This window comes from Peromyscus eremicus, chromosome 18 (genome assembly GCF_949786415.1).
Source record: "Peromyscus eremicus chromosome 18, PerEre_H2_v1, whole genome shotgun sequence".
NCBI classification, from domain to species: Eukaryota; Metazoa; Chordata; class Mammalia; order Rodentia; family Cricetidae; genus Peromyscus; species Peromyscus eremicus.
Genome location: NC_081434.1, coordinates 39,077,767 through 39,099,709, shown reverse-complemented (window position 1 = coordinate 39,099,709; position 21,943 = coordinate 39,077,767). Strand labels below are relative to the sequence as shown.

The 21,943-nt window shown below is 40.3% G+C and overlaps 1 protein-coding gene across 5 annotated transcripts in view; it reads left to right on the top strand.

Moving 5' to 3' along the window:
- Positions 1–21,943, top strand: part of Igf1 (insulin like growth factor 1) — a 71,661-nt gene that overhangs the window by 38,611 nt on the left and 11,107 nt on the right. For 3 of the 5 annotated variants that reach the window (XM_059245500.1, XM_059245499.1, XM_059245497.1), the window contains exons 3-4: positions 15,395–15,576; positions 16,939–16,990. In XM_059245500.1, coding sequence (XP_059101483.1) covers positions 15,395–15,576; positions 16,939–16,990 — 234 coding nt within the window. The remainder of the gene's footprint in view (positions 1–15,394; positions 15,577–16,938; positions 16,991–21,943) is intronic. The other 2 variants (XM_059245501.1, XM_059245498.1) reach the window with 1 other exon arrangement.

Below are 21,943 nucleotides of genomic sequence, written 5' to 3'. Positions count from 1 at the left end.
GGCCAGCATTTTATTGCTATATTAAATGCTCAGTTCCTGATGTTAGGTTTCTTCTTTTCAATGCCCAGATGTTTTTCATATTGCTTCTTTTTGTGTGCTATTGTGTACCAGACTTGCCACTACATCTACCAATGAGCATGTAGGAAAGGCCCACATATCTGAAGTTGTGATTTTAGATGAAGAAGCAGAAGGATGAAGTTTCTGTCCTTAAGATACTTAAAACCAAACTGGGAAAATAGGTTGGTATTCAAAAAACAGAAGTTAAAGGCAAATACACAGTTAAATACCGCTTGTTGGTTGTTTTACATATTCAAAGAGGTTAATAGAATTGAAACAGAGCAGAGTACACCCCAGGACCTGAAAGAAATTTCTTGTGATATACTGGGGCTTAAACACTTTCTCTGAATAATTGTCATTGAACTGTTGAATTCAGCACCCCTGCCCTGCACTAGACATTAAAGTTGTCACCATCACTAGGGTCATAGAGGATATTGATCTGTCATCTCATTTGTATTTTTTGCTGAGAATAGTGTCTAGACTATAGAGTAGGTACTAAATAAAAATCTGTGAATGAATGACCAGAAGCAGAAGAAAAATGTGGTAACAGAATAGCAAATATGGTTGCCCAAGTTTCTGTTTAGGTGGGAAGGTAGATTGTCAGCATCCTATGTGTCCCAAAGAAGGCTGAGCAAGATCTCCATTCTCCATAGAGTACTTCAGCTCAAAGGAGCGTAAGGGCAACACCTTTGTTATTTGGAAGGCAGACGTCCACTCCTTCACTGGGATGTAGTATTGGTGCGGCAGCTGTGATCCATGAGCCCTCTCTAGAGAAGAAGCCTCCTAGGTCCACGGTGCTTTTGAAAACTGAGAACCAGGATTTCTTGTCATCAATTTCATTTCCCTTGGTTTTCCTCCTACTTAGTAAACCTTTGAATGCCAAACTCAAGCTTGGTTCCACCCCATGCTCCCTTCATAAAAACAGCACCAGTAATTGAAAGCAGAAAGCAGTTCCTTTATTCTAACTGATGGGGCACAGGTAAGCTTCCTGTTTGGATTCCTTCTTAGCTTTCTCTTTTCTGACACTGAGAGAAAATCTGGATACAATTATCTGCTTTTGCGACTAAATTCTTTCTGACTCTTATGGTAAAAAGGCAGTCTCTCATCAGAATAGGACTGTCAGATAGTATCCTTTGACTCAACAAATCCATTCCTGAGCATGCGTTCTTATCAATGACCTCTGATTAGAGCATTATCTTTATAAGAACACTTCATTGTTGCATTAGTTAAAACAATAATAAAACTGGAAATAGCCAAAACATCTAGGAATACAAAAATGCTTGAAGAAACTAAGGATAATAAATCTACCCAATAATATATCCCACAGCTTTAAAATTATAACTTTGAAGATAGGTGGCAACATGGGAAATGCTTGCAATAAAACATTAATTAAATGGAAGAAATATAACATAACATTAAATTTGGGCTGTGACTGTAGCTACGTAAAAATAATGTACCCCTGGATGAGAATGAGGAAAAATTACAAAAAAAAATGAAGGTAATGCAATTTGTTGAGATATTTAAGTTATGGGTAAACTTTCACGATTTTACTATCAGTTAAAGTTGTTAAAACTTTTGAAATTCAAAAGATTGGAAGTGAAATTGTCTAGCTATGTGACTGAGCTGAGTACCCCCATCTGAAACAGAGTCATGGTTTTATGAATGGTATGTGAGCATCCAATGCCTAAGCTGTGTCCTTGGTTGCAGAAGTTCAAAGACTTCTACCTCATGTCACCACATTACCTGGGAGAAAACTGTTTAATGGAAGTGCTTGAACCCTTGAGTTGAAAGTTCAGCTTAGAAGATCTCACCTATCCTCGTCATGGATATTAGCATCATGTGGTATGGAAGTCTCACTAATGGTGTCAACTTCGGGATGTTTTTTAATCACCAGAGAATTCTCCCACTTTTAGAGTGCCCCTAGGAAAGTAGCCTGGCTGTGTTACTTAATAGACTAAGTTACTACGTAATCTTTGTAAATCTCAGCTTCCTGACATATTAAATGGATGCGGGCATAATGCCCACTCCATGTAGATACTAGAAAGATATACATAAGACATGCAAAGTAATAAGACATGAAAAGTTTAATAGGAATCACTTAAAAGAGATGATGGATGCTATTGGCTATATGTTGTTGCAAAGGCTTTGGTTTTTCAAATGTCACAAAGAAAACAGTGTTTAATGAAAACATTGATAGCCTCTTTTGATTTTATCTCTGGATCATTTTGTACTGTCCTGTGGCTAGCTAGTCAATTTCCTCTAGATGCCCGTCATTAGTGTTCTTGTTTATATGGAAGTATTGTCTACACTATTCTGTGTAAGTCAGGTTGAGAATTTAAACTTCAAAGGAGGTAACATAGCCTCCTTAGCGACTCTGACATTTAGAGAAAGGCAGCGTTTCAAGTCAGGTAGACAGACTGGAGATGCCTCAGATGCCTAACCCAGACGGGGGATATGAGAGGATTCATATGCCAAGAGCCACAGCCAAGGACAAGAGAAGAATTTGGTTTGAAAGAAGAGTGTTAGGACATCCACAGCCTGGAAAGAGCAGCAAAGGGTGATTTGTGGCCTGTTGAGTACCAAGGAAAAGGTTTGGCCAAAGAAGGCACAGATGTTCTGAAGAATGTGAGGAATTTATGACAGTTCATGGTCCCTCTGCAAGAAATGTCTGCCAAAAGGAAGTCTCAGTAGAGCAAGTCTACTTGAGAAGAAATGAAGAGCCTGGAACTTCTCAGTTGACCTTTGCCTGGGTGTCTTCTGGATCCAGAAGCAGGAAAGATGAGAGGAAGTTCTATTAGGAGCAAAATGAGTGGGTGAACCTTTAGAAGTAGATGCAAGTGTTCCTGTTCTGTCCTTTTCCTATTATTCATTTCTTTCAAATACTTCTTCAGTGAAGGAAGCTTACAGTCCAGATGCGTTTGATTTGAATGTGAACTGACACTCACAGCTTCACATGCTGAAGGCTTGGGTTCCCAGCTTGCAGTGCTAGTGACAAGTGGTTGGAGCATAAAGGCATTAACTTCATGAATGGATGAAGCTGCTGATGGTACCTAAATGGACTATCAAGGAGTAGGTCTTGGTTTGAGGAAAGAGGTCACTGGAACATACTTTTGAAGGGCATATCTTATCTACCCATGTCACCATGTTTCCCTCCCCAACACACACACATACTCTTCTCCCTCCCCCTCCCATTCCCATTCTCCATCCCTTCATGAGGTGAAAACATCCCTTCACCATGCCTTTCTAGCATCATGTTTTCTGCCTTGACACAAAAGCATCCTAAAAGCAATGGAACCAGCTAATCACGAACTAAAACTATGAGTCAAAAAAAAAAAAAAATCCTTCCTCCTACAAGTTGCTTATTTCAGATATTTTATCACAGCCACAACAAGATAACCAACACAGTGGAAAGAGCCTGAAGTGCTCTCTGTTGGTTCTTATCAGAACTCCTACTGCTCAAAGGCTGAAGTTTCATTGCCCTCCTCTCTCTCTCTTATTGTGTGGAAATGGCTAGGAACCCTTACGAGTCATTTCTAGAAGTTTACAGATGGACATGTTTTTGTCATGGTGGAGACTGTGGAGACCACACCCATCCATAGGTCCATGGACTGTAAACTGTCCTTTCTTCCAAAGATGAGAAGCTTTGTGTGGGATTAGGACAAAGAAGGTCCTTGAAGGCCAGCTGGAAAATAGAATGAGAGCTGCCCTTCTGTAAGACTATAGATCACAAGAGACAGTGAGAGCCCCATTTCCTGCAAAAGCAGAGACAGATTTTATTCCATGAGTGCCCTAAACGGAGCTTTCCTGAACCTAGATCTGAGCTAGAGTGAGCAGACGGAGGCAGTCAGAGGAAATACAGTGGCCTCCAGACAGCCATGCTGGCACAGGGTCCCCCAACACAAGCACCCTCCCAGCTGTGTGTCACAGTAGGGCTCACATTTTCTCTTCTCCATGAAGCCAACTCATTCGGCAACTGTGAATAAGTTTTGCGAAGAACTGGAAAATGACTTCTGAGGCAATGGTCTCCAGTTCTCAGAAAGGAAATTCGCAGAAGTGAGTGACTGACTGGTCAGAAGGCCAAAAGGCCATTGCCTCAGACCAAGTCCCAGGGCAGAGCACTGTGACCATTCTGTGTTTAGGCTTGTAACAAAAAGTACAAATAAAAATGAGATTACTTTATCCAACAGCATACCCCAAAGTGGTTTTTCTATGCTGAATTTAGTGAAATAATTAAAAGAATCAAATTTTTTTTTCCTGGTGGATAATTATATTTGCTAAAAAGCATTTAATGAGTTTTGGAATGTAGGCATGATATTAGTCCCAGATGAAATAAAGATGAGAACATCTTCTAACTTGGAGTCAAGCTATTACTTGACCCTCGCTCTCCCTCTTTCTCTCTCCTCCTCCTCCTTTCTCTCCTCCTCCCTTCTCTCTCTCTCTCTCTCTCTCTCTCTCTCTCTCTCTCTCTCTCTCTCTCTCTCTCCTTACTCATAGCTCACCACGTTTGGGTGGGGCTAGGTTGAGAATATAAAGGATCAAAGCTCCCAGGCTCCATGACTGCCAAAAGCTTGCAGAGAAACCACTTTAGTTGACTCTGATTTTGTTGTGATGCCCAAAGACATGAAGGAATTTGAAGAAAACATGTAGGTCTCTTGATTCTATTTAGGAAATCAAATACTAGGAAAAAGGGGTGGCAACTGTGGCAGCAAAAATCCACAGAGAAAAGTAATAATGGTCCAACAAGTCCACCTTTATCTGAAATGTCCTGAAATAATGTAATTACTTATTATACATACATACATATATTTATAGTATATATAATATCTACTATACTAAAAATAAACCATCCGGCTTCAGTCTGTATGCTTGCTTGATACTTTGACAAATAATATATTCTGACTTGTTTAAGAACTTCTTGTATACATTTTTAAATGTTAGTAACCTTAAAACAAGTTGGTTTGACAGAGAGAGACAGAGAGAGAGTAAAAGAACGAGAGAGAAGAGGGAGAGAGAGCAAGGGGGCACTTGAAAAACTATGTTTACTACCTCTTACCTGATGCTGATGCTGTCCCCTGGGAACATGTTGGATAGCATCGACGTTCGTGGTGACCTGCCTAGAAGCCTATTCACGTTACCTAAGGTGGATTACCATGAACTGTAACTAGTCTTTTCTGAGCAAACTACATGTGCCCACCTGAAAGGAAGGAAGGGTCTGTCACACAGGAGGTCCCTACACCATTGACGGACACTATGGAAACTGGGGAGATAAAACCCCCACTGACTACCAGGAAGTTAGACATTCTGATCAACAATATTAACAACTCTCCTGCCCATGGCAGAGAGCCTCTTCTTGTGACGTTAACAGTAAAAGGCCCATTTAAAGGGGAATTGTACAGGCCTAGAGAGATGGCTAAGCAGTTAAAAGTCCTCAATGTTCTGCAAAGGACCGGGAGTCCATTCCCGGCACCCACCTGGTGGTCCACAGCTGTCTTTAACTTCAGTTCCAGATGTTCCAACACCCTCCTCTGACTTCCATGGGCACCAGGCATGATTGGGGTACTTTAAAAATACATGCAGGAAAAACATTCATACACATAAAATAAAATAAAGCTTTTAAAAGTTGAAGAAATTTTTTATAAAAACACTTATTTTTTTGCAAATTCCCAGTTAAATGAGAAGCATTCTTCTTTATTAACACTTTGGTTAGCAATATGTAGTTTGTGTCTTCCTATTGCTTTAATACCTCCCAAAAAATGAGTTTCTGGAGGGTTCTTTCCTATTCTCCTTCCAACATACACTTGAACCCTACCTTGAAGGGCCTCCACAATCTCCACAGACTTTCCTGTCTTTATCTGTTAATCAAGCATCAGAACTTGACATATTTCTTCATTTTTTGACTGACCCTAACTGTCCTTAAGTTGAGCTGATGAAACTTGTTTATATCTGAAATTAATCAGACAGAGAAGAAACTTCTGATTCTCTCACTAGACCTTCTGCTTTGCTATATTGCCCTCTTACTCCAGAACAGCATTCATGTGCCAGACGTAAACATTATTTATTCCAAACGTGGGAAACACGGCCAGCTTGGCACTATTGAGAGTCATGTCTTCAGTGAGGGTGCCTGGTGTTATCCAGAGTTCAGTTTGGTCATGAGAATGAATCTCTGAGAGTCTGGGTAGCGTGTGAGTCCATGGGAAGTCTCTAAGGCTGAGATCCAGCATTGCTTTCAATATACCATACCGCCATCTTTCTCTTTGCGTATGGCTCAGCACTGGGTGCTGTGGAAACACTCCCTGGGATGTTTCAGTCTGAGAACACAGCAGGAAAGAAAGGGCTGTCATGCCCAACCCAACCAGCATCTGAGTACACATCAGGCAGTTATTTATGCCACTTAACACCCAAACTGTCTCCTCCTGCCCACCCTCCTCTTTTCCTCTCTTTGTGTGTTTCAATCTGTCGTTGACTCTGGCTGCCTTTTCCTCTGCCAGCCTTTTCCTCTGCCATGGTGCCAAGAGCTGTTTCTGCTGCTGCGGAGGCCGTCTTCCAACAGTTTGCTCTTCTGGTGCAGGCCCCTCTTGTCAGAGCCTCCACCTCTCAAGGCTCTCCCTGCAGACATGCCAGACTTCCCTGGCAGTTATCACCCCTTTACCTGCCATGCTGACCCTGTCACACCCACCCCTGGGAAAAGGTCCAGATGTGCCCCAAGCACAAAAAAAAAAAACAAAAAAAAAAAACAGAAGCCTCAGGAAAGGAGACTGACAGGGAGCAGGGCCCCTGAGAACGCAGGGCAGGTGCCAAGTTGCAAAGCAAAGAGAGATGATAGACTCTAGAGTAAAACTAAAAATAAGGAGGGTGTGCTTTCGTACCCCCTTGGCTGATCCATCTCTCTGTGGCACCAGAAAGAAAGGCATTGCCCTCTAGTCATGAGTGCCTTGTGTTTTGACTACAAGGCCGCTATCACAGCTGAGAGTAAACTAGGATTAACAGTGTAGGCACAGGAGATAATATCAACAGCCAGGCTACTATCTCCAGATTAGAGCCAGACTCTCTGCCAATTTTTGTCTCAATCTTTCAGAGAGAGAAAGGCAGCATAGTGGCGGGGGGGGGGGGGCCGGCAGGCACTGAAGCTCACGAAGGCAATCCTCGGTACCCTTGTTATCCTCTCTCTTATAGTTTCTACCGCATCCAGGCACAAGTCCAAGATGGAGTAGTGATTAGTGGTCCGGTAATATTGGATACTTGATGACTATTCATTCCCAAAGCAGACCTGGCAAGGAGGAAGGCCTGGTTTTCAATTATCCAAGGGGGAAACTAGTATCTAATTCCTAGCCTACCATGAACTCAGCATGGCCTGAGCATCCAGCCTGATAGTCATTAGTGAGGGAAAACAACACCATCAGACCAGGAAAAGCAAGGGTAAGGGAGGAAGAAGGTGAGCAAGACAAGAGAAGGACATGGAGTGTTTGGAAGTGAGAAGGACACCTCTCGGAACGTGTGCTCCACCCACACTCATCCCATGCCTTCAAACCATTTTGAAGTAAGTTGGATACTGAAAAGCAACGGTTTTAACCAGTAAGTTATTTGAGAGAAATCCAAGGTCGCAATAGGCAAAGGTAACCATATGTGGCATTATGTTATTAGACCTGATTGGAGGATCCATCCTTGCCATCAACTCAGGACGAGTCAGGGTGGTTTACACACATAAAGTTTAGATATGCTTCCAAGGGAACAGTTACTCATTCACCTTAATGCAGACAGCCCTTGTCTATCAAGAAAATCTGTTTTGAATGAACTTTCTTTCGGGTGCGGGAGAATGCATTTTAAACAGTAAGTGAGGAAGACAAGTCTTGCCCAAGGTGCTGTGTTAATCAACAAAACCGAATCATACAGACAGCCAATATTTACGTAGTTCACTGCATGCCAGACATTAGACAAAGAGCTACTTAGTCCTCACAGCACTTCTAGGACATTTTTTGGTATGGCAAATCTACTTATGAAGATCTGAATCTTAAAAGATTGGGTTCCAGCTGGGCAGTGGTGGCACACACCATTAATCCCAGCACTCAGGAGGCAGAGGCAGGTGGATCTCTGTGAGTTCAAGGCCAGCCTAGGCTACAGAGTGAGTTCCAGGAAAGGCACAAAGCTACACAGAGAAACTCTGTCTCAAAAAACCAAAAAGAAGAAGGAAGAGGAGGAGGAGGAGAAGAAGATGAAGAAGATGAAGATGAAGAAGACTCAAGCAGTTGAATACATGGCAGAATATAAACCGTCAGACTCAGTCCTTTGGGCTTTAAACACTTGGTCTACTGCCTCTGTCATCGTTGGGACAGGTATTACTGGCAGATCTCACTGAGATTCTGTGATTTTTTGTAAGTGGAAGAAATTGCCTAACTAGTTAATGATAGCTAACTTACATAGAAAGCCCCCACTGAAATAATTTCAACATAAAAATGACCTCTTGGCATTTGATTACCTTTCACCTTAGACACTGATAAACCAAACCATCCCCTTAGGACAACAGTTTCTGTGCAGTGAAGCATTTCTCTTGCCAAAGTATAATTTTGTTGGCTGTGTCTATCTCCTTCAAGCCTTGGAATAAGCCCCAAGCTAGTAAATTCTGCTGTCCTGGTAAGATGCTCACCCTCCAGGGCATTGTATCAGGCTAAAGTAATACATCATGTTGCTTCCCATTCTGTCAGCCCATTTCTCTAAAGAGTCTTAAAGCAACAATGTTTCTGCTTTGAATCTCAGCTGTTCCTGCCCCTAAGCCTTGCGCTTTGACTCCCTGACCTTGGAAACAAAGGGTACTCCAACAGCCTCCTTTCCATACCTGCCCTAGAGTTGGGGCTTCCAAAAGAACAGAGACTCAAGATAGGAGCAGCCTCCTGATGCTCCATGTCATTCCTTTGAGACCCAGAGATACGTAAACATTGACATGATTGGGTAACAAGGAGACTTTGATCTTTGGCATTATAGAGATTTAGTAGCTGAGACAGGGCTGCTGAGTGGTGGGGGTGGGGCGGGTCACATAGGGTCATGATTCCTAGAAAAGATGACTTCATCCAAACTGAGGAGTGGAACTAGCAAACACTGCCAATTAAAAATTAACACAGACCAGAAGTGAAATCGATGCCTGAATTTGATAGGTTGTCCAGACTGTTTCTGACACATTGTTCGTAGAAAAGAGAACATTTTCTCAGTGTCCACTTTTACAGATGCCAAAGGTCAAGCTTGGGAAAGATCCTTCCACAGAAATGCAGCCCTGAACACAGGTATTCAGAAAAGGATCAGTCAGGCATTATTTCTAAATATAGGTTTTAAAACTTCTGCAAATAATCCTAATTTGAAAACCTTTAATATTGATGAGGATTCGCTTTATTCTCTGATGTGTGTGAGTCTGTAAGTGCAAACCTGTGTGATCATGAATAGCAAATGATGGGAGCAACAATAAGTTCCCTTTCTCCATCTTTACTAAGCACATAGTCCACACATACCTTATTAATTTATTTCAATTAAATATGACTTCTACAAAGTTTTGAAAGGTTACTGTAAGTCTTATGGATTCAGGAAATATCAACCATACAATGTTTGTATGTTTGTTTGTTTGTTTGTTTGAGATAGGACCTGGATGTCCTGGGACTCACTTTGTAGAGAAGGCTGTCCTCAAACTCAGAGATCCACCTGCCTCTGCCTCCTGAGTTCTGGGATGAAATGCATATGTCATCACCACCCAGCTAATGATGTTTTATATTAGGAATCATGAAACATGTCAGTTTTCCATAGAAAGCTATCAGAAGTAGGAAATATTAGGAAGTAACTTCCATTTCGGCAAATGAAAATTGAAATGTTGCCAGGAGTTGTAGCATAAACCGACAATGCCAGCACTTGGAAGATTGGAGCTCATGAGTTCAAGGTTAAGGTCTGTCTGAGCTATGGAGCAAAACCCTGTCCCCAAGGAAAAAAAGGAAGGAAGGATGGAAAGAAAAAAGGAAAGAAAGAAGGAAAAAAGAGAGGGAGGAAGAGAAGGATGGTGGGAAGGAGAGAGAGGGGAAGGGAGCAAGGGCGTAAGGAAGAAAGGATATTAAAATGCTAAACCATAAGGCCAGGGGCTTAGTTCAGTGGTACAGTGTGTGCTCAGCCAGCATAAGACCTTGTGTTCTATTCTCAGGACAACAAAAAATAATTTATTGGATAGCTGCAAGATTACTTCTTATACAATTTTCAGAACTTTCCTACTAATATCCAGTGCAAATTGAAGTCAACTGAATTAATTTTTATTAGATAAGTTTGCCCACAGACCAGTACTGACTTAAGAATCCAATCATTCAGACTTATTCTGAATTGTCAGTGAATCTAGAGGTTGGCAAAAAAAAAATTAACTTGTATAAGAAAACCAATGTTCTGATTCCTACAGATTCTATGATATTTGGTTACATAATCAATCTTCAGCTAATAAAAGTTGAGGGCCAATTGTTTATTATCTAATAATTCCATCTATGTTTTCTATCAGGTGTGTGACTGAGAATATTCTAGAAATAGTCTCCAAACCCCATCTTGAATTTTCTTGACTCTTCATCCTGTTATCAATTTTAAAAAATTAATTTAATTTTAAAAAGAACCTACTTTGGTACCTCTTCCTCCTATTAGCAATTGTTTTAGAGAATTGTTGTATTCTTTGTAACCCAGAAAAGAATAAGCATATATCTTTAAAACTAAGTACATTCCTGTTTTGAAAATGCTTGCATTTGTCATTATTGAAATATTGATTCACCAAATCAATGTTTCATTCTTCCCAACAGAGAGTTTAAAAAGCTTTTTCAGCAAGAAAAGGGGAAATTTCACAGAGAATCAAAGTTGAATACAGTGCTTCAAGTACATTTTCAGAAACTGATAAGAAACACAAATTCATGAAGATGGGTAGAGGTAGTTTTACTCATGATGGATGGGCAGAACTCTTTGTTCTATAAACAATGGCCCCAGTTAAGTCTCTGAAGCGCGTACTTCTCCTCAGAGACGGAGAAGAGGGGGTTGCTTGCATCCGTGACAAAATGTGATACTCAGCTAATTAGTGTAGTTTTGATGATACTACAGTTCTGCCCCAAACCCCTGTAACTAGCAAGTTGGCCCTGAAGATTATCAAATTACTCCAGTGACCATGAATTATTTAAAGGAAAGTACTGCTATTATAGAAGCCAGATCTTTAACTATTGGAAGTCTATGTGTTGGCCTATGTTTAAAATATAGCAGTGTGTGTGTTATGCCTAAACCTTATGCCTGCTCAAAGTCTAAGTGGCCAGTTCATCTGCTAAGCTGTCCTGGAGCTATATTCTAGACAACCCCAAACCAAGATATTGACAAAATTAATTTATTACTATAAATTTTCAAATGTTAAGACTTCATCAGCAAAACATCTGCAGAACATTACAGTCTAATGGTTAAATGTGTAGACAGTAAGAGAACCCTTGGATCCCATCTCGTTGTGAAAGATAATGACCTTGTCACTTGTCCTTTACTGCTGCATTGGTTAGAAACAAGGAGAAGTGTTTTGAGCATTCTGGAGACGACAAATGATAAATGTTCACCTTCTAAGTTTGAAAATGCTTGAAACTCTTCCTTGAAGGCAATGTGTTTCCCAACTATGCTGACTAGCCAAGATTTTCTATAAACTCTCTGGAATAGAAAGGACCACAGTAGTCATCCACTTTCCAATATAGGATTCTGCTCCTAAGGTCAGTGACAGGTATTTGTACAGCCTTTCCTTAGCTGCTTCCTACAGCGAGGAGTTCATTACATTTCAAGAACGTCTGTTTTCTTTAACATTTTTCTTCAAATTGTTTAAAATCTTCTATGTTAAGCCAATTTTGTTTTCTGTTTCCCTGATAATTCTGATTCTGCCAATCAGAATAAGCATATGTAATAAGTAGTTTTTAAAGGCAATGATGTAACAACCAGTTCTATCTCATTAAAAAAATAATCAAATGATTGAAATTTGCTGTAATTTAGCTGTGATTAAGATACATACTTATATCAATAGGTGCTGGGGAGATTTGCTTGATTGCCTATATGACAAATTGTATTGCACTAGGCTTCTGTTCTAGATCATAACAGTAAATACTTTTATTCCCAAAAAGACTTACACAAGATAGTTGAAGGCAAAACATTGACCCACAACTGTGGTCCCTTGATTGCTGAGAGATGATGATTGTTGAAATCAAGCCTATAGGACACTTCAAAGGATAATTAAGCTTTAAAAAGCAGCAGGTAAACATTTGTTATAGTCATAAATTCTGAATACAGTACAAAGGGTCCATTGTAGTCATTATGAATTGACAAAGAAAAACATCCCTCTAAAATTGGTAGCTTGAACTCACTGATTTCATGGGAAAATCCATACATGTATACCACTACTCCAATAGCATACAAAAAGAAGATACAGATATAAGATAAAAATCAAGCTTCTTAATGGAACATTACATAAAAGTCCTCAAGCACTCTGCTTCAAAATCCATCAGTCTGTGGACTGGAAAGCACAGCTACCTTTAGAACAAACTACATCAAACTCTAAGCTCTTCTGAGACATACAACAAGCTAGTTGCTATGGTGGTGTGCTATTCTTTGCTGTGGTGATGGTTATTATTTCAGAAGATGAAATAGACCTGTGGTAGTCTCATGGCTCTTGAGAGTCACCAAGAAGGGTCATGTAATGTATGAAAATGCTTTCTGATATCCCAAGGTAATGACTGGCATCCTCTTCTTGGATCACAGAATTAAGATTGAGAAGTGCTTGGAATAGAAATCTTAAATAGGCCCTAGATCTATCCACAATCTATCCCTCTCCATTTTCAATCCATAAGCTTGAGTTGTGAAAGCAATTGCATTTGATCTAGCTGGGTTTGGAAGTTTCTAGAAGGACTTCTACAACTCCACTCCTAAATATCAAATAACTATTCCGTAATCAACAAGTAACTCTTTATGCATACCCTTTAAGAAAGTGTGAATATAAACAAAGGACAATCATCCTGAAGGTTACTATTGTGATAGGTATAGCAAAGAGACAGTTTCCTCTCTCCTTTCCCTACCTGCAAAGAGAATCCAAATGTATGCCCTAGTCTTAACTGGCTAGCCAGTTACAAAACTATGTAGAAGTCCTTTGTGAGTTATAAGAGCCATGTACATCCATTTGTGTCTTTCTTCTAATTTATAGTCCCAGGAAAAGATTACAAAAAAACAAGAAAACAGAAAACATTGTTTACATTGCCCAGGGGACCAGCTGAATTTCAACTTGCCAGGGCCTGGCTGGCAAGTAAAAGCCCTGAGTTCACTTCCCTGTTAGTCTTCCTTCCAATAACAAGTAAAAGCATTGCTGAGGCTCCATTGGGGTCAGCTGCCTGGTCCCTCCCCAAGCCCACAACCACAAGCAGCCCATAGGGTCTGCTGTGAGAGAGAGCAGACCCTTCCCAGAGAGAGCGCAAATGAACCCTCATGAAGTTACTACTGCCAGCTGCCCTGAGAGTAAACCTTCCTTATGAGGAAGCAGCAACAAGGTTCCTGTGCCAAGCATCAGGAAAACATTTGGGTTCTTAGAGGATGCCATAAACAGTTGGCCTTCTCAGCAGCGAGGCAGCCAAACTAGTGTGATAGTGAGTTATTGCCACGGACCTCACTCTCCCCCAGTGAGGAAGTTGAAAATACTGTTGAAAACTTTGACTTTCAGAACCCCATTATTATTGTGTCATTATTTATGTGACTATAAGACGTTAATGCCATGCCTTCTCAGGTCAGGAATTAAGATTAAGCATATATCAGGTTGTTAATTGGATTCTTATAGGTCAATGATTCACAAATTTCTTTCATGAAGCCTAGATATCAAAGGAGAGATCCTAAGTAGTCTACCTCCCAAAGGATGTAAGGGAGATGAGAACAGATGAAAATTGCATACTCCTATCTAAGACAACACAGCTTCATGTTATATATGCTTGATACACTACTATAAAGACAACACTTGATTTCACAAACGTTGTATGGTGACAAAAATCAGTCATTTGGGTGCATGGTAAGTTCTATGTAAGCTAGTTTTACCTTTACTTTTAATTCTGAAAGCCAGTAAAAGTGTGGTCAAAAACATGATCAAATCAAACCAAAACCTAGCCACGTAAAGAGGTCTAATTGATTTGCAAATATCATGGGAGGTTTGATATCATTGTTCTCCCTGGCATTTAGTTCCTTCCATCCCAGTCCAACAGTTATATTGTAAGGAAACAGAAATGGTTGTTCCATGCTTTCTGGGGTGATTGTGCAAGCCCCTTTAAGACACTGGCAAAGATACTCCAAGCACACAAACTAATAAGTAGTTGAGATCTCTTCTGTACCAGGTGCAGTACATTATTTTATTCAATACATTGTTTCATCTTATCCTCAGTTCTGACAAGAAAGATGTTATTACCCATTGTACAATAGATTGAGACCTACAGAGCTCAAGTGACTTTTCTGGAATTACTTACCAGTATCTTCTGGGCTCCATGAAGCTTGTGGGCTTAAGAGCAAGTAGATCAAGAGTTTAAATCTTGACTCCACCAATTACTGCATGAATGACCTTAGGCAAGTCCTTCAAACTCTAAGTCTCAGTTTTCCCCAGAATAAAACAGGGATATATTTCTAGACTTCAAACTTTGCCTCTTTGCAATTTGATTTTACAATAGAAATGGTCAAGAAAAGAACAACTGAGCCACCCTAGGTACAAAAACTGTATGCATTTATTAAAGTCATTAAGAAGACTCAGTTTTTCCGGGATCATGTATTAAATGGTATTCTTGCCCAAATGTTTGAGATAATGGACAGTCTAAATACCTTCAGTTGATCATGGCATAGTATACAGGTGTTCCAAAGCATCATACTGTACTTGCGATATATACAATTACCTTGTCAATTTAACAACAAAACAGTATGTTTACAAAATTTTAAGAAACCTGATCTGTAAATCTTGTTTTGACTAACACTCTTAAAGTTCTCTCAACTAAGACAATAGAAAGAAGAGTGATAGGAATGGACATAAACAGGATCCTTGAACATGGGTTGTTTAAAACACGGGCAGAACAATACAAATAAAAGTATGTGGTGAATGAATTCTTGCACATGAGTGTGTTATAACCCCAGGGGACATACTGGAATCTAAAGGAACATACTAGCTCAGATGTTATTGGAGGTACTTCAAGAAAAGGGTGACATGTTGGAGAAGTATAGAGACTTGATGTAGGGAGAAGAGAGGCATCAGGGGTTAGATGGACGTCTGTGAACACAGGCAGAGCTGTCTAACTCCAAGCTGCTCTGATTCGTGCAGACAAGCCCACAGGCTATGGCTCCAGCATTCGGAGGGCACCTCAGACAGGCATTGTGGACGAGTGCTGCTTCCGGAGCTGTGATCTGAGAAGGCTGGAGATGTACTGTGCCCCCCTCAAGGCTACGAAAACAGCCCGCTCTATCCGTGCCCAGCGCCACACTGACGTGCCCAAGACTCAGAAGGTAAGCATGGGTGAATGGAATTTAGTCATTCTTGAGTGCTCTTTTATACATGGGCAGGGAGGGGAATGGATATTCTGTCCTGTGTCTCCTAGATGGCAGGTCAAAAGGCTCCAGTCCCACCAATGGGATGGCTTACAGCTCCATCCTTGGAATCACTCTCTACTGAAAATTATCTTTTCCATGGCCCTGGACAAATCTGACACTTGGATGATGGTGGAAAGCGAGGACTAACCCTGTCAAGACTCAAGTTGCCCAGTGAGGCCTCTTTGGCAAATGGCATATCAAGTCCCAGTTATCAATGAAATTGTGATGATAGTATGTACTGCAGCAAGTTGTCAGAATTCAGTAAATATACACTCTAAGATGTATTCCATGTACGAGTGGAATGCCTACACCAAGTAACTGTTAGACAGGATTAACATTTGCCATAATTGTGTCTGGTTACAAAATTTGTATGTCCTGGAGTTCCACAATGGTCCAAATACAGAAAGACTCCGTACTAGAACCTATTTGAAATCCACAGTGGCAATTATAAATTAAAGGAAAAACACTAAAAATTGGCATACTCTGTTTGGCTGTAGGAATGCTTAGATATTTCTAATGATCAAAACACAAGGCATCCTTTGTCCAAACGTTTTTTGTAAAGCAACCTCAAGAACACCATCTGTGTGACCAGAAACAGATAAAACATAGATGTATGTTGGCCACTTGATACACTTGTTAATGAATGAATGAGTGAATGAACATTTCAGAGCCTAAGTAAAATCATAGTCCTTACATAGAAATAAAGAGAAGATAAAAGAAGCAAAGGAGAAAGGAAGGAAGGAACATCCCTCTCTTAGGTGTTCTGAGGAGTTTTCCTGAAGAAAAAACGGTGAATGTGTAGAATCTATCATTGAAACAAAACTAGCATGTGTGGAAAGCATAAGATAAGAGACCCAAAATTTCACAATGACACCTTTGCTGTTTCCTGGTCCTAAACCACAGCTGAGGCTGAAGGAGGACCATGATGTCTTACGGGAGACATCACCCCAGTGAGTCACCTCAAGGGATGGAAGGGGATTGTTCAGGACTTGGTTGGTATATACAGAACACAGTAGGCACAAGAGTCAGAAGGAATTCCAGTGTGTGAATGAAGGGCAGAGGAATGTTCATTCTTTCTAGTTGAAGAGGACTTGGGTATGAGAGACAAGGTCCAAAGCTCTGGAATGTCAGCTCTGGTGCCTGGGTTATAGACCCCTTTCCAGCGCCAAAGCTGGCTCCTTTTTCCTATGGAGCCCAGGCATTCTGGGCAGATTCAAAGACTGTCTTCAGCACAGGAACCATCTATTCTCAATGCAATTGTTTTTGTGATGTTTGCAGTCCCAGGCCCTATCTACAAACAAGAAAATGAAGCCCCAAAGGAGAAGGAAAGGTGAGCCAAAGACACACCCTGGAGGAAAGGAGGGAACAGAAGCGACCCAGCAAATCAGGGGAGAGAAGGAAGAGCAGAGAAGGGAGCGTGGAGCTAGGAACTGTGAGCACAGAGGCCGACAGGGAAGGGGTAAGGCAAGGATGAGAGAGGAGTTGAGAGGAAATGAAGAAAAGTAGGCCCAGCTGAGATAGATAACGTCTGTGGTGGAAGTAAGAATAACCTACTATGGAATGTGGCGATTATACATGGAAAGAATGGAAAAGGAGAACATAACACCTCAGAAAGCACCAAGTGACAAGGGACCATCAAGAACAAATGAATTAAGAACCATGCCAACAAGATACACCCTTCCCCTTCTTCAAAAAAATAAATCAGAATAGAAAGTATGCAAATAAAGATCGCATCGTCGGCATGCATTCCAAATTTTGTACAAATCTATTATAAAAGAATTGCCCGTGTAAATATATGTTCAGAGTTAAAGATTAACCCTAAATTCGCAGCAACATGTATTGTGTCATGGAAGTTCCCAGATTTCTCCCCTGAATTTCATTGGTAGCTCTGCTTCTTAGTCAAGCCCAGGGTTTAGGCCAAAGAGCATCCAGTATTTACATAAAAGCCTGTGAGGTAACCTCTAAAAGGTCTCTGAACTTTTATTTTGTACTTTGGTATCAGACATAAAAATTATGTTAGTTTGCTATGGCTGCCATAGCAAAGTACCACAGACTGCAGTGGCTTACCCCACAGATGCTTTGTCTCTCACAGTTCTAGAAGTCCACATTCAAGGTGTCCGTTCCTTGGAGACCTTCCTCCTGTGTCTCCACAATCTTCCCTCCTTACATATCTCAGTGTCCAAAATTTTGTTTTTGTTGGGATATCAGTGAGGCTGGATTGGGGCTCACCCTAATGACCTCATTTGAATTTGATGACCTCAATCAAGACTATATATCTAAGTGTACTCTATTTTTGAGGTACTTGGAATTGGGACATTAAACATGAATTTGGGGGTAGAGGATAGCAGTTAGCCCATAATGAACATATCCAATATCAAACTGTATCATTTGACTGTATCTCCTAGGGAGAACAAAACATTTTTAACTATCCATCTATCCATTTTCTTCCTCCCTACCTCACTCTTTCTACACACATGCACACACACACACACACACACACACACACACACACACACACACACACACAGCTAGATGTTGAAATCTCAAGTCCTATAAGCTTTTTCTTCATTAGAAAATCCTCTAGGATCATGCTGTTAGCACTGATAAAGGCCTTGGAAGTCATGTGATTCTCTTTGTTTTAAAGACCAGGAGATCTGGACATAGGTAGAAATGTACTTGGTTTCTAAGCTTCTTCTGGGCAGACAACAACACTTCATCAAAGTGAATGAAGTACAAAAGAAGGGGGGAGTAGAACTGGACATTGGAAGTCTCCTCTAATTTGATATTTTTCTGCCAGAAGAAAGGTTGTGAATACAAGCAAGCACGCTGAATTTTCTGAATGTGAAGAGGGTGTCATTCAACTTGCAGAAAGTGGGTCTCAGTGACCTTTGCACTTACTTCCCTTGATTTAATCAGTACAGCAAGATCTCCATGGAGCAGAAAGCAAAAATCTCAAGTTATTCAAATTGTGAATTACAGCTCAAACAGGGTGTAGAAGACAGTAATACTCAGGCAAGCTCACGATGACCTTTGGGCTGGTAAAATGACTGAAAGCCACAGTGAAACATTTCCTCTATGAAACCTACTTCAAGAAGTCCTGGTGTTAAAAAGCATCCTTTCTTACCTGGTCCTTTATGATCCTGATATTTTTCTTCTACTCCAGAATCACCTTTTCACCATGGCTCACTGAAAATCTTGGATTTCTTCAATATTATAGAGATGCCCAGAGCTCAAAATAGGATTAAAAGGTTCAGTTAGAAATGTGTGTCAAAACCCCCATGAAAGCTAACCTAGTTCTGGTATCACTGCAAACCGATCCTAGATTATTAGGAGATACTACATTCTGTCAAGACAGCAAGCACACTTTAGCGCCAGCCTCAGACAAAAGCTAACACTGATGCCACATCAATTTTGCAGCCTTCAGACACAGATAGCTTTTCAAGAGACCACAGTTCAGCAAAATAATTCCGTATTTATGTCCTATGGAAAGGTTTGGGTGGTTGTATCTAATTATAAACTTCATTCTAGTCAAACTGAAACCAATAGAACTTTCTAGTTAAAATAAGTTCTCATAGCCACAGACTGTGTATTGGAATACATTTTTCTTGAAATGGGTTTTATCCATTTAAAAGCCTTAACATGCCTACATGCCATTGTCATGTAATAGGAATTAGGAAAACATAATCAAGCATTGTCCTTTCATCTCATTTTAGTAGTAAGTAATACTCAAAGAATTAGAGGAATATGCACAACATACAATACTGAATAGGTGGAAGAATGTATAGATGGATGGATGGATGGATGGATGGATGGATGGATGGATGGATGGACAGATGAATGTTTGGATGGATAAATGAGTGATATAGGAGACACACTATAGCAGAAAAATAGACCACAAAAAGTGAGAAGAACTGTTGAGATTGATTCCTCCTTTCCTACCAAGGACAGTGAGGCAATCACAGAATAAATCAGGAAAGGCAAAGGAGGTTTATTGACATCTCACATATTTGAAATGTCCTTCTTTAGCTTGAATTGAAATTGCTCAAAAACTCAATGTGACAGTTTGTGATTAGCTAAATACTTCATGGTGACTGTCATCCATCCCAGTGTTTTCTTGAAGTAAACAGAGTAGTAATCCTTATTTACAATCCCCATATTTCAGCTTCAAGTGTTTGTGTTAGGGCAAATTGATAATTGTGTTTAAAACTAATTAAAATACACAAGGAATCATAATTCTGAGACAAGTTAATTGAGGATCTATGACTGTAAATGTCTAAATGAAGCATAAAGCTTACAAGTCGGAGAAGCAGGATAGTATCAACACTAAGGACACAGAACACCATTAGAATGCCTTAATGCAAGTCAAATCTCTTTTACTAGCTATGTGTGTACTCATGGGCAAACCATCTAGCTCATCTATGTCTCAGTTTCCTTATCTCACGATATGGTAACAACTGAATTTACCCCATACAGCTGTTGTGAGAACTTACTGAAAGTAGATAGATAGATAGATAGATAGATAGATAGATAGATAGATAGATAGATAGATAGATAGATAGATAGATATAGATAGATAGTATAGATATAGATAGATAGGTACAGGTATAGATAAATATAGATATAGATAGATAGATAGATAGATAGATAGATAGATAGATAGATAGATAAATAGATATAGATATATCTATATTTGTACATGTGTACACATATAAGTGTGTGTGTGTGTGTGTGTGTGTGTGTGTGTGTGTGTGTACTCAAAATGGTGCTTGCACATAATAAGCACTGTTGAAATACTAGCTAGTATCACTGTACTTCTGGAAATTAGAGCAATAGAAAAGTTCCCTGGAGTAGAAGTATCACATGTTGCCAAACATGTCAAGCCAAAGTTTGACAACAGTTCCAATGAGTACATATTCTCCAACATATGACAGAAGAGAACTCAGTGGTCTAAGATTCCTCCCAGCTTGAAGAATACTTGATTCTGTGAAGAATTAGAAATGAAATGGTTAGTCCAGCTCTGCCACATCTGAAGAACTGTTAATATTTATTTCAGGGTCATACAATGGACTTTTCAGAAAACCATCATTTTTTTCCTCAACCAGTTAAAATCAAATATAATATGTGTTTTCATTCCATGGTGCCTGGGGAAGAATTAACTGTAGCATGGATGCTAGATCTTAATAGTTTCAAGTAAAACTGCCAAAATAAATAGCAATGTGGGCTATTTCCGGGCTCGCAGGGCTTCCAGGCCACTTCTGTTTCTCGGACTGATGGTCTAGCACCTTTCCCCAGCATCAGGCCTTTCAAATGTCTCTTACAAACAACCCAACTTCATACAGCCTCAAATCTGCGCTGGTAAGATGTAAGCATTTGCAAAGCAGACAAAGCAATAGCTCCCCAAGAGTAACCCCTCTTTGAGAATCTCCTGACCACCTCCCTCCAACTGACAGTGGGAAACATGGCTTCCTAAGGCAACAGAGCCTGCAAGTGCTCAGGTCTACTGGAATTTATGAGGGAAGACAAAAGCTAGTCTTTTTATTTGCCTGCTAGAAGGGAATCAGACTTTTTTTTTTAAATATATAATTGATAACACAAAGTTGACTTTTTAGCCAAAATGAAGTTGATAGCCTGAAATTAATGCTTTTGAAAGCAATGGGAAGATTGACAGCTTTGCATGAAGCACAGTCCTTTTTTTAAAGGTTTTAGAATACCCACCATAGAATTTCTTTCCTGAAATGCTACCTCAGGGCTGAAAGGCCAGTTATTGGTTCCTTTGACCTAAGTAAGAAACGACACCTGGTGTTGGTTAGAGAAGGTTCTTCAGGAGCCACCAAATATGCAAGACTGAAGTCACCTCCCCTTTTCCTGCTCCTCTCAGAGATTAGGATATTGGCCACAACTGCCCCAGGCCTCTGCTATCTCCTTCCCCTTTCCTTTAAGAAGATTTAAAACTATGTCTATTTATTCTGAGGAGAGGTGTATGCCACGGAATGTATATGGTGGTTGGAGAATAACTTGACAGAGTCAGTTCTCTCTTTCCACCACGACAGTCCTGGAGATCAAAGTCAGGTTATTAGACTTGGCAGCAATTGCCTTTACCCTGTAAGCTATCTCTCCAGCCCCAACCTCCCCATAAGTCTCCAATACCCTCTCCTCACTCTGGACTATCCATTCTTATTCTATAACAGTCCAAGCATGATAGCAAATATTCTTACCCTTGTTAAAATGGCTCCAAAGTTCCAAGGGAAAAACTAAGAAATTTTAAATCAAACTTAAACTGGCT